Consider the following 12,554-nt stretch of genomic DNA (forward strand, 5'->3'; position numbering starts at 1 on the left):
AAAATTCTTGAGCCACTTGTCATTTTTACCTGTTTTGCTTCCAGACTTTAAGCCTTTCCAGGCTTTCTGAAGGTCTCCTTGAAGTCTTTCTTTGGACATTGGCTGCTTTTTCACTCATTTCCAACCTAGTCCTCAACCATTTTCAGACTGGTTTTTGTTGTTAAAGCCAATTAACACTGACCTACGAATCATTCAAGCACAAATTGGAATCCAACTCAAGTTATGAAACAGTGTTGTCTACACATAACAGTTTAGCAAAGGCAAAATTTTAAATGTCTTTGGACTGTGAGAAGAAACTTAAGTACCCAGAGAAAACCCATGCAGGCAAAATGTCCTTCAAGAACCCTGGAGAACTACTCCTGAAGACTACTTAAAGAAAGCCAAGACTGTGTTGATGAACAAAGGGAGTCATACCAAATATTGACTTTTAAATTGGTTACAAACTGTACAAACTGTTCTTGCCTTATCTATTGTATTTCCATTAATGCTTGCACATATTTAAATAATTCGCTCCACCTTTTCAGTTTCAGTTTCATTTTCTAGCAAAATATGAAGCGATGAAGGGTGACTCAAGACTTTTGCATAGTACTGTATATAGTGTTAGGATTGTATTTATCTAATAATGGAAAATATGGAAACACAATAAGGTACACTGTTGAAAAGTTCAGTAAACTGTGTTTATTAATGGTCCTTTTCTTGCAGCAAGGTGTTTAAAATGACACAATATGTCTACAGCAACAGGCCATAACACATGGGGTATGAGAGTTACAAGTAGCACTGCAAGTACGGCAAGTCTTACAATCATTAGCAGCTGCTGAAGTGAAAAACTGTGCTGTATTCATACTAACACTATTAGAAGGTTTGTATATAGACTGACAATGGAAGCATGACAGATACTACTGAATCTAGGTGCGCAAGTGAGTTCATTTCAAAAGATCACGACCATCCAAGAGTAAATGTTCTGCATGTCAAATAAATAATTATAAAACAAAACAGCTTATATTTTCCGTAGTTAGAATTTCAAATCACTGTGAGAGCTCTGCTACATTCATTTGTGATTTGCATACATTTTGTACACACTTCCAATCAGTAGAACTAATGGGTAATTTATGTAGTATAAATAGTACAACTGTTTATCATTGCAAATACACAGGGAATTCATGGGTGAGTGTCACTAATAGCTGCTCATATATATAGGGTATTGGACCCCCCTCCCAGCCCCTGAAACTGAGCCAGGGGACTGATTTCAGACACGCATAAAATATGGATAAAATTAAATAAATTCTTCATCCTGAGTGAGGCTAACCTGAAAAATCACACTGCTTTCAATCACCCAAGCCACTCAAAATGGTACAGACAGCTGATATTAAATGCTTAAGAAGTGCATGTTTTTAGTGTGACACACCCCTCTGTGTTCCCTTTAAAAACAAAAACATAGGACCTGGTGTAAAAAGGCAAGGAGTAATAAGACTGAGGAGAGTGTCTTGCTCCAAACATCTGTTTTCTTCATGGTTTGTGGAATGAAGACACTTGATGGAGTGATAGAGAAGAAGGTTTGAAATGGAGCACGTGGGTTTTTCAGCAGCTCCCTATCCCCGATGAAGACGGTGCTGCTGTGGAGTTGGTGCTGCTGTTCTGGCCTTTTCCTTTGTGCCTCTGGCCACCCCGTCTCCTTCCACCACCTCCAGACTTTGGCTGTAACAGAGAGAGAACGGAAATGCTCAATAAGGCGTCGCTGAACTGCGTCACAACATTTGAAGAGCCAGAACGACAACCAATGCGAAGACCAAGCCTCTATACTGTGAAGCAGGATTCTGTCTTATCCAGGGTTAACCCTGGGTTTTCTGTACTATGAAGGTGGTTCACTTCTTACCCGGGTAAATCGCAAACTTATTTGGTAACTTATGTTACAAAGCTAACCTGCTCCGGAGCAGGTTTTTAGATTCAATTAGATTTAATTTATTGTCATTGCATATGTCACAAGTAGTGCAACGAAATGCAGACAAAATGCAGGGTCCCAGATTAGAGATCAACAGGTATGAGATCACCACCCACTGACCAATCAATTCTCCAGACAATCTAAAATCGTATCTAAAATCTTTGGTTTCCCTGATGAGCATCAGTAATTAATATAGATTTGTAAACACAATTTCATTCCTTGGGTTTTTTTTTTTTTTTGCTAACAATTTTATTGTTCTGTAAGTGTTAAAATATGATCCTAAAACGGGACATTTACACTGTGCTTGCTGACCACATATCCAATCTGTATGTAGACTAAGCTTATGTTTGAATTCTGTTTTTATAGTTAATTTTTACTCTCCCTTAAACAGCACAGAGTCTGCAGCTGAGAGAATAAAAACTAAAACTCAGAAGCAGGTTCAGAGTTTCAGTTTCAATCATCTGGAAGTGCCACAGTTTCACAGTTTTTTTTTTTATTTGTATTTATTTGCATGTCTGAAGAACAATATAGATTCTCTGCTGTGCAGCATGTTAAGCCGTACTTTACTAAAACCACAGGAACGTGTGTGTATTGATTTGGTGATTGAGGAAATGCATAAATGTTGTTGTACTTGATTCTAGTCTGTTGCTGAGTCTCTTTCGCACTGCTGGAAACACAGAACACACACCAAAAATACCAGTTCTAGCAAATTAATTTCACTTTGATCTGCCGACAAACTAAAGCGATTTCCGCATCTCCTTCATTAGGCTGTGAAACAGGAAGCTTTAATGTTTAAATGGATCCAGTGTAAAGTTTCAGAGCTCCAATGTGCAGCCGTCACCTTAGAAATAAACAGCAGCATTGAGAGTGCACTAAGCCGGAAAATCATCCATTCAGATTAAATGTTTATTTTACCACTCTGTGCGCAAAGTCACCAGATTAACGATTTGCTCTGGCATTAATCGCATGCCCTCTTTTTACAACAGTGTTGCCTTTTACTTTTTTTTTTTAATGTTCTTTAGAGATTTCTATTTGTCTCAGGAGTAAGTGGCACTCACAGGGATCCTTTTCTGTGGAAAAAAGTCATATGACCTGTGAAAAGCCCTTTTTAGATTGGCCAGATGCTGCCAACACCACCCCTTTCATGTAAATACACAGGGGACACCCTGGGTTAACTTAAGGTGGTAACCAGCTTAGGGTGACTATTTATCCTGTTTGCCAGCGTTAGGGTAAGTGAATCCAGTTAACAGACAGATATCCTGGGTATGCTGAACTTGCTTCATAGTACAGGGCCCAGAACTCGTCATATAGTAAGTGTCCATATTTTTAACAATTAACTCCCAGCCTGTCAGTCTTCAGTACAGCTTCGCTGTTCTTCTTGTTTATTGTCACCACAGTTTACCTTATTCTCTTTGTTGCCCTCCTTTATTTGAGGGTCATCATCTCCCTCTCCCTGAGAGAGCCAGCCATGAAAGCAGAGGAGATGGAGAGAGTGTAAAGGAGTGATGTGGATGAGTTAGAATTTAGGGTGAAATATGACAAAGCAGTGTATTGATTGACAGACAAGGTGACGCATGGGAAAAAAGGGGAGGAGGAAACAAGTCAGAGAAATGGCATGGAACAGCATCGTCAGGGTAAGTAATCAGAATATGAAGAAACACAGGAATAGCACTACTGTGCACACATAGTATTTGTACAATACAGTATGCTGTAGGATATGTATTGACTTGTAGCTCACCGGTTGTGTCGTGCTGGAGCCTGCTGGCTGCGCTGCCGTTCCCACATCGTCACTGGCTGTCACGGTGCCGTCCTCTTTTCGGAGCGGCGCTTTTTTTGTAGACTGCATTTTGATTTGTGGAGGTTTTGAGTTTGATGGCATGTTATTGGTGGACTGCAACAGCTGAAAATGACATGAGACAACATGTGAGTTTCAATGAACAATCTGTGGGCAGCCTGATAGTAACGAATTACACTAGTCCAGCCTAGAATAAATGAATGAATTAGCCTTTCAGCATCACTCTGAATGCAAGAAAGCAGTCCTACATATGTGTTTAATATGTGTATTGAAGGACATATCCTGGTCAAAATGACTCCAAGATTCCTCACAGTGTTACTGGAGGCCAAGGTAATGCCATGTTTCTAAGATTTTTAGAGCTGAGTTCAATAACCCCAGTTTTATCTGAATTTGAAAGCAGGAAATCCAGGTTTTTATGTTTTTCAGATATTCATGCAGCTTAACTAATTGATATGTGCCATCTGGCTTCATGGATAGACAAAGCTGGACATCATTTGCATAGCAGTGAAAATGTATGTGATGCCTTCTAATAATACTGCCTAAGGGATGCATGAATAATTTAAATAGAACTGTGCCCAATCACAGAACCTGAGGAACTCCATGATTAATTGTAGTATGTGAAGAATACAGCTTTAGTACCTGGCTCAAGATCACCTTTGCACACAATGAGCCAGATCACTTTAGCAATATCTCAGTGTAAACCTTCAACTTCCAGAAGGCTTTGCTACCTTAGTGATGGTTCCCACAGCCTTGGTGCGCCCCTCCCTGAACACCAGTCTCTGGTCACAGTGCAGGTACTCGGGGGTCTTGATGAAACGAAAGTGGACTGAAGCCTTGTCCCCTGTTCGTAAGCAGTCTCTGTTCATGGACAAGATGGTGGCGGTCTGCCTTATGCTTCCACAGTGGACTGAGTGTTGGATAATGGGTAAAATACAGGTAAAGGAGAATGAATTGATGCATACTGTGACAATAATACGACTATTTCAACCCCATAACAATTAACATAGATACAAATATGCAATGCCATTTACAAATTTGGCTATAAATCATCACTCAAATGTCCTGCTTTTGCCTTATAGTGACTTTAAAAACACATACAGAACATATTCATAACACATGGCCTGAGTCACTACTACCCACCCATGGCCTGGTATCTGGGGGATATCGTGGTGGGATGATGCAGCACCAGGATCTCAGCCTCAAACTCCCAAGTTGCCTGTGGGTTTAACCTCGGGGACACCATTACCATGCCTTTCCTTATGGACGAACGCTTGATCTTTAGAAATAAACATATAATACACATTATCACCACTGTTCTATTATCACGATAAATATATAATTAACAGACCAGTAATAAGGCCTCATGAATACAAAAATGTACCTCAAAATAACCCAGTTATTACAATTAATTCACAAATACGGTACTAAAATTGACCTAACCTACGCAATGCCAAGCATGTCCACTAGATGGTACTATGGATTTTTTTCCTCTACCTTTTTAAGCGCAAATGAGGCAGTTTGGCCACCTCTGACCTCCTTCACAGGCATTCGCTTGCGGTGTATTGATTTAACAGCAATGGAGATGAAGCTCCCTAGAGGATCTGGCCCCAGCAGCATGGTGTCATTCAGGCGTATGAGCCCACGTAAAGTAGTTCCTGATACTACAGTTCCCACACCCTAAGACATAAACAAAACACAAACTGTTGTTTTTGCATGAAATTTACATGATAAAATGCATTAGGGAGAGGAGTTTGTCAGTGTTCAGAGTACCGGTACAGAGTATGTATCGTCTATTTGAAACTCGGCAGGCTGATCGTCCCTGTAGGATGTTCTGGAGGAAAGCAGGTTGAGAAACATCTTAAGCAGGTCCATGTTCTCTCCGGTCACATTGGAGATCTGAAAGATGGGGCACATCCTGGGGGAACGCAACACAGATACGCATTCATGTTACAGTGAAGCATTTTCTTTCTTATTCTGAATCTTGCTAGAACAGACGCCCTACCTCTCTGAACTGAAGTTTGAAGCCGTGACTATGACGTCATCCTTATTCTGTACCAGGACAGGAATTTTCCTACAACCTGGAGACTTCAGTAACCTCTGCAGCAGCTTTAAGGTCTCTGTAAGGAGGAAAGCAAGCCCACAAAAGTTCCTTTTTTTTTTTTTTAATTTGTAAAAATGCAGACAAACTGCACATAAACCGATATTAGACAATACATCAACACAAGGTCGGACGTGTATTTTGTAGAATAAAGAAATATTATAAGGGAGTAAGACTCCAGAAGGCTGACCTTGCAAGATGTTGGCTGGGCACATGTCTATCTTGGTAACCACTACAAACACAGGCACATTCAGCGCTAAAGCCAGGCCCAGGTGCTCTTTGGTCATTCCAACGATACCTGCATTACTGCCCACCTGGAAAGGAAGGGAAAGTGAATTTTAATCCTACGCTTGCAAGTAAAAAAAAAAAGATTTTTTTGTGGTATAGATATTGTATATAGGCACACACAAATACACACACACTATCCTCCCTCCCCCTTCCCCTTTCTGACCATGAGCATGCAGAAGTCGGGAAGGTGTCCAGTCATCCCAAACACTGTGGTCTTGAGGTATTTCTCATGGCCGGCCAAGTCTATGAAGGTAATGACCTTAGAGGACTTCTCACAGATTTTGGTCCAGTCCAGGCTTCCTCCATGACTGTCTGGTTTATTCACCACCTGCGAGACAAGTACCATACCATAAATCCTATTGTGCACTAGTGCAGAACAGTCTCTCTTTCAAATTTGAGCTCATCTTTCTAGATGTCCTCGATGTTACTACTAACTTTCACCTTTCGTAGAGCTACGATGGCTTCACTTCTCCCATTAATGTTAAGATTTCATCCACAAAGTGAACACATTTCAGCACCTCATGGTTCAATAAATGAGCAATTTTTAAAACATTTATGTGTAATTTTAGAATTACACTCCTTTTAGAAGTAAAGCACGGAGCATACACTCTCACCTGTCCCTCTTGGTCAAACCCCAGGATATCATTGCCCACACTGCTGGTCCTGCCACTCTCCATCTCATGCTTGTGTCTGAACAGTTTCTGGCGGGCAAAGCCCCTGCCGTTGTCCAGCTCACCGTGTGTTAATACTCCCAGCAGAGTACTTTTACCAGCATCCACATTCCCCACCACTGCAACCCTGAGGGACACAAGAGTACCATCTAAAGTGAAAAAAAGAGCCCTGGACGCTCCAGACGACCAGAAAACTGTCTTTGGTTCACCAAGTCACAAATCAAGTCATAATAAAATCACTGATAATAATCAGCAAACATTCATACATATACATACATACAAATTCAGTAAAATCAATAAAAAAAATACATCACAGCATCTTATTTTTACAAACTGCATTTGGCACAAATGATCCCTTATACAACGTTTTACTACCTCGACGCATCCTGCAACAGCGTCCGTAGGACATTAGTTCAAAATCAAAGGGGTGTTCTATGTCAGCAACAAAAGATCAGGCTTTCCTTAAAATGGCAGTTTGATACAGCTTATCTAATGAGGCTTGCTGTCGTCCAGTGACTTTTCCAGCAGTTCTGCCAATCCTGTTCAGTTTGTTCTTATTTTCCCCAGTCATATAATATACTAGACTGATGTATTGAATATAAGGATGCTTACAATCAAGATGACAACTCCAAAGCCTCTTAACTTCCTAATAAGAAATAATCTCTGACTGGCTTTCTTACAGATGAAATCAACATGATCTGTAAAATTCATCTGGTCATATATATATATATATATATATATATATATATATATATATATATATATATATATATATATATATATATATATATATATATATATATATATATATATTCCCAGATACACCATTCCTCCAACCTGCGTTCTCTCCTTTAACCATAAAAGATTTCAGTGTCACCATTAAGAAATGTAATCTTTCTCTCACTGAGACAAACCTTTACCCTGTAAGGCCTGAACCATAAAACATCTAATAGAACACCTCTGGGACATTATGTTTCAGTCCATCCAATGCCACCAGGCTGCACCTCAACTGTCCAGGAGCTCAGTGATGCCCTGGTCCAGATGTGGGAGGAGATTCCCCAGGACACTGTCTGCCATCTCATTAGGAGCATGCTCTGATGTTGTCAGACATGTATACAAGCATGTGGGGCCATACAAACTACTGAGTATCATTTTCATTTCATTTCATTTCCATCAAAAGATGTGGCATCATTTCATTCCTAACACATTACACAGTCCATATCCATATAGATATCAAGCATATTTTCCCCCTCAGATCTGCTGTGTTTTCAAAGTGTCCCTTTAATTTTTTGTTTTGAGTAGTGTATATAATGTATTATAATCAGTCAACTTGTGTGGATCATTAATTGTGTCAAAGAAAAAATTCCTGTTAATTCAAACAAGCTGTTAACCTTCCTTCGTTTTCTTCATTCCAAACTTGTACAGTTTTCGCTGTAGATTTTACCCTTTTTATTAGCTCTCTGTCTTTAGGAAGCAGGTGGATATCATTATGGGCTGATTTCCCAATTGGGGGGGGGGGGGGGGGGGGGGGGGGGGGGGGGGGGGGGGGGGGGGGGGGGGGGGGGGGGGGGGGGGGGGGGGGGGGGGGGGGGGGGGGGGGGGGGGGGGGGGGGGGGGGGGGGGGGGGGGGGGGGGGACTGCAAACCGCTTTAAAAGCGTTATCAATATTGCCATAACATAAGTCAAGAATCCTGGTTACTGAAGATATTGCCTTGTGCTCCACACACTATGCACTTCTGTAAACTTAGTGAACATTCTGGTATCATGAGTGAAGTGTTTTACTCCAAAGTAACTGTGACTTCGTTACTGCTCACCTGACCTCCAGGAAGTCCAGCTCACCCACACGTCTCCGTATCAGATAGTCACGTACCAAACCGGCAGCCTCATTGCGCTCCCGTAGAGGGATCAGGTCAGCGTCCAGCTGCTCACACATAGAGCGCACTGTGGCTACTGAGGCCTCCATATCTTTCTCATCCAAACCCCAGTCACCGCCATCTGCATAGTACGAGAACAAGAGCAGATGTGTTATAGACTGAGCTAGCGCAAATGGGTGAAAAGGTCCAAAAGGCACACTCATATTTACACTACAGTATCTTTGAAATGTAGAAAAGCTTTTATATTTCTCACTGAGCCCATTCCAACCACATAAATAGTCTCTCCACATCCCTCTTCCATCCTGTCCGTAGCTGCCGAAAGTAACGAGTCATACTGCTCTCCATTTGGGCTAACAAGTGCCAGCTATTGGGTCCCAGAGAGAAGACACAAAACCATAAAGAGGAGCATTGACCACTGCTCCCATCATCACTGGATTTATGTTTGTCATGGAATTCATGTTAAATCGAGGAATATCTTTCATCCAACAAGATAACTGTTAATACCAGTCCTCGGGCGGGATTGCACTGACTGGGCCAAATAGTATTATTCATTCAGGGCTTTTTACTTTCACTGCAGGAAACTCTCATTCCCCATAAACCAGAAGAAAAAGTAAAACCTGGAAGGAATGTCAGGATCAAAAACTGCCCTCCACATACAAACGCAGCTGCCTCTCTTCCCATGACGACATGTCTCGAGGTTATGTGAGCACAGTGTAAATGACTTCTAGATGTAATGAATATCCTCCTTATGTTGAATGTTTACGTGCAGTACCGTATGTGCCCGCAATTACAGCGTGTTCTTTTGCTGTGTTGCGCTCTTATTTTGAAAGATTATTTTAACGTTGGAGATGCGATACTCTGCTGGTTTCCAGGGCAACTGTGCGGATAACCGTTGTGTGGTAGAAGATTCAGAAAACAAACTAGTATTTATATTGTTTATAAGTTAACATTTTTATAAGAAACAAGCTTGTATTTTCATCTACCTCATTATCTTTATTGTTTCGCTCTTATTCATTTTCTCTAAGAAGCACACTCATATGAACAGGTTAAAACCTGTTCATATGAGTTAAACTGCACAACTTGTCAAGATGTGATTGCAGTTGTAATACTTACTATTGGTTGCATTTTTGAGTTGTGATTAATATGTGGATATAATGTGCATAAGAATTATGTGTGAAACTACACAGATGCACTCTGCTTTTGTTTCGTAGTTTTTCACGGTGTAACAGTGTCTGGTGATCTTGAAAAAAAGAAGAAATAGAACGACACCCGTTTGAAACTCTACGCGTCTGGGTCATACAGTCAAAGGGGCTGATACAAACAGTGCTATTATCCCTGGGGATATGTACCTCAAAAAAAAAAAAAACTCTATTAGTTTCTTTTGATTGCTGTTTTCTTTTTGGTGTCCTGCTGTAAGACAGTTTTTATGTTCTTTCTATGAAATTCAGCACTATCTGTATAAGAAGAACCCATTTGTTTTATGTTTATGCATTGTGGAAGTTGGATTGACCCCATAAAGAATAGCTAAGGCTGGGGCTGGTGCTAATGGGGATCCTGATTAAACAAACAAACAATTAAAAAAAAAAAATAAACACATTACTCTTGCCGTTTAGATAGATGCAGAAATCATTTGTTCCCACAGCCATCAGGCTTTTCAGTGCTAATACAAATAGCAGATGAGCTATGTCAGACATATGTATTTCCCTCTGGGATCAATAAAGTTATTCTTATTATTCTTAACTTAGTAAAATGATGGAGTTTTTTTTTCCCCCTTTTAAAGAAATTAACACATAATAATTATTTTATCACTTCAAATGTAATATGAGAACAAAGGAATTGTGGAAATGTAGTTTAGGCCCAGGAGTTTTGGTTACAATTAGCTACTTAGTGGCTTATAGTACATGGCTGTCCCTTTGAGGTCTGTTTACAAATGTGCCATTACTATGAGAGTTTATACCAAAAGATATGCATTTAGAGCTACACAGACTGTGTTAAAAGCATGCTGCATAAATAGAGTACTTTGCAAGAAGTGCACCACTTTATTGATAAGTTACTACAAAGAACAGCATATCAGTTGCTGACATACAGAAACTGCCAGAGCAAAAAGTCAACAAGGAACTGCCTCCCTGATGCAACTCCGTGCAATGTGTTTATAGGCCAGAAAATGCCATTGTAATGTGCAATTTTGACACCTGCATTCACAGAACTGATTGTTTTCATTCTTACATCCAAACATCCAGGATTACGTCATGTCAAAAACTCTTCTTTCCTGCTTTAAGTTTCTTTACTCAAAACAAACTTTGAGTTTATCAGAGTGGTTCTACAGCACATATAGCTACAGCCAAAAGTATATATATTATATATATAAATTATAAGCAGAAATATGTCAGGTATTTTGGCTTGTAGCCTGCTAAACAAACCATATTATCTCAGTGTTCTTCATCAGCCTCTATGTTTTTGTTTCGGGGTTAAATAATAATTTCGGGACATGTTCGTTTATGTCGCAAAGTGCCCCTCTGTGTAGCTACAGTCAGCGCCGCGCTCCGGCACCACTGCAGCTACTTTAGCTGGAGCTGCTAACACCTGCTAGCTATTTTATTTAATGTCAACAAAAGCAGCTCGGTGTCCAGAAAATCAGTCGTGTATAATACTTGGTGCTTTGACCACTCCATAGTTATAAAACGGTAGTTACATGCCAATATGCGAAAGCCACATTCTTTTTTTCATTCATTCATTCACTGTGACAGCAGCAGCTAACATTAGCATAGCAGCGCTGTCAGGCCTAACTTTACCTTGCTAGTAAAGTCAATCCCATGATCCTCGGGCTCGCCATTGAACGCGTCCCCATCCTCGAAACACTCATCCCCGGCGTCGTCGCTGCATCCTCCCCGGTCTGGAGCAAATATACTCGCCGGGACTACAGCATCAGCCAGCGGTGCGGAGCCTGGACAAATGCCTGCTTCATGCGCCGCTGCTATTGATGCCATTTTTACGCCAACTTTGCAGTAATAAATTGGAGGCTGTCTAAATTGTTGTGATGACGGCAGGCAGCCAAAAACAACACACACACACACATACACACCAACCTGTGCAACTCAGGCTCTCAACTCCAACGTTGGTTAGCCAACATCAGCTACACTAGACTTAATGAAGTTAATAAGGGTCTCACCTCACGTTAACTAACATTACAATAAGTCTTATTTATGTGCCGTCTGCCTGCATTAGAAAATAAAAAACACCAGTACCTACTCAATATTCATAAAGAAGGCGTGGATAACCGTGTGTTTTTACATCCTTGTTCGCCAGTAGCGTTGATGTCACTGGGAGTATGTTAACAGTGGACCAATACCGGTGAGGGGGTCGTTCATATGATTACAAGTTGGATCTGCCCCTCAGAGGGCAGTAAGGCAGCAGGGCTGGTGATGCGGCAGGCCAGTATGTTGTAATCAGCATGTAACACTCCTAAACTACTGTGGGTGTAATGGTAGCAGAATTCAATTGTTAATTTTAATCATTTACAATTATAAATTGCAGTTATTACTGTATACCTTTGGTCTGACAAACACCACAAGGTTTCCAACAAGCTAGTTATGTCTGACCTATGTAATCATGACAAGAAAATAATATGATGTACTTTTCAGCCACTGAATTGTGACCAGTTCTCAGTTCTTGAAAACTGTTCTAACACTGATCTGCAGACTGGAAAAACTGGCCCTCTGGTGTACGAAATGTTCTGCTTGACTTGTAAATGTTGAGTTATAATGGCACACTTGATACCACTGACTCATGTTCGCCTCTTCATAGATTGTCAGTGAGAATAACTTTGCTCAGTGATTATTCTTTTGCATTTCTTTTTTTTTTTTTTTAACTTTATTTTTATTTATTTTTA

The 12,554-nt window shown here is 40.6% G+C and overlaps 1 protein-coding gene across 3 annotated transcripts; it reads right to left on the bottom strand.

Annotated features, from left to right (window-relative positions):
* Positions 1–658: 658 nt before the first annotated feature.
* Positions 659–11,974, bottom strand: gtpbp1 (GTP binding protein 1). 3 transcript variants are annotated; one of them, XM_030734979.1, is made up of 14 exons: positions 11,915–11,974; positions 8,921–9,029; positions 8,606–8,789; positions 6,735–6,918; positions 6,284–6,448; positions 6,023–6,146; positions 5,737–5,851; positions 5,505–5,649; positions 5,229–5,411; positions 4,875–5,010; positions 4,463–4,641; positions 3,678–3,839; positions 3,342–3,392; positions 659–1,695 (listed from the first exon to the last, which is right to left on the bottom strand). In XM_030734979.1, exons 2-14 carry the CDS (start codon positions 8,964–8,966, stop codon positions 1,579–1,581), a joined length of 1,791 nt encoding a protein of 596 aa, XP_030590839.1. In that variant the 5' UTR covers positions 8,967–9,029; positions 11,915–11,974; the 3' UTR covers positions 659–1,578. The 3 variants fall into 3 exon arrangements, with proteins under 3 accessions (XP_030590839.1, XP_030590837.1, XP_030590838.1); XM_030734977.1 differs by lacking the exon at positions 11,915–11,974 and adding an exon at positions 11,458–11,652; XM_030734978.1 differs by lacking the exons at positions 3,342–3,392; positions 11,915–11,974 and adding an exon at positions 11,458–11,652.
* Between the last annotated feature and the right edge of the window lie 580 nt (positions 11,975–12,554).

The sequence above is a fragment of the Archocentrus centrarchus genome, chromosome 8 (assembly GCF_007364275.1).
Source record: "Archocentrus centrarchus isolate MPI-CPG fArcCen1 chromosome 8, fArcCen1, whole genome shotgun sequence".
NCBI classification, from domain to species: domain Eukaryota; kingdom Metazoa; phylum Chordata; class Actinopteri; order Cichliformes; family Cichlidae; genus Archocentrus; species Archocentrus centrarchus.

Coding starts and splice junctions, on each gene's coding strand:
- gtpbp1 (XM_030734977.1), bottom strand. CDS start 11,652: ATGGCATCAATAGCAGCGGCGCATGAAGCAGGCATTTGTCCAGGCTCC. Junction 5,412..5,504: donor ACGATACATACTCTGTACCG/GTACTCTGAACA, acceptor TTTATGTCTTAG/GGTGTGGGAACTGTAGTATC. Junction 3,840..4,462: donor CTGTGGGAACCATCACTAAG/GTAGCAAAGCCT, acceptor TGTCATTTTCAG/CTGTTGCAGTCCACCAATAA.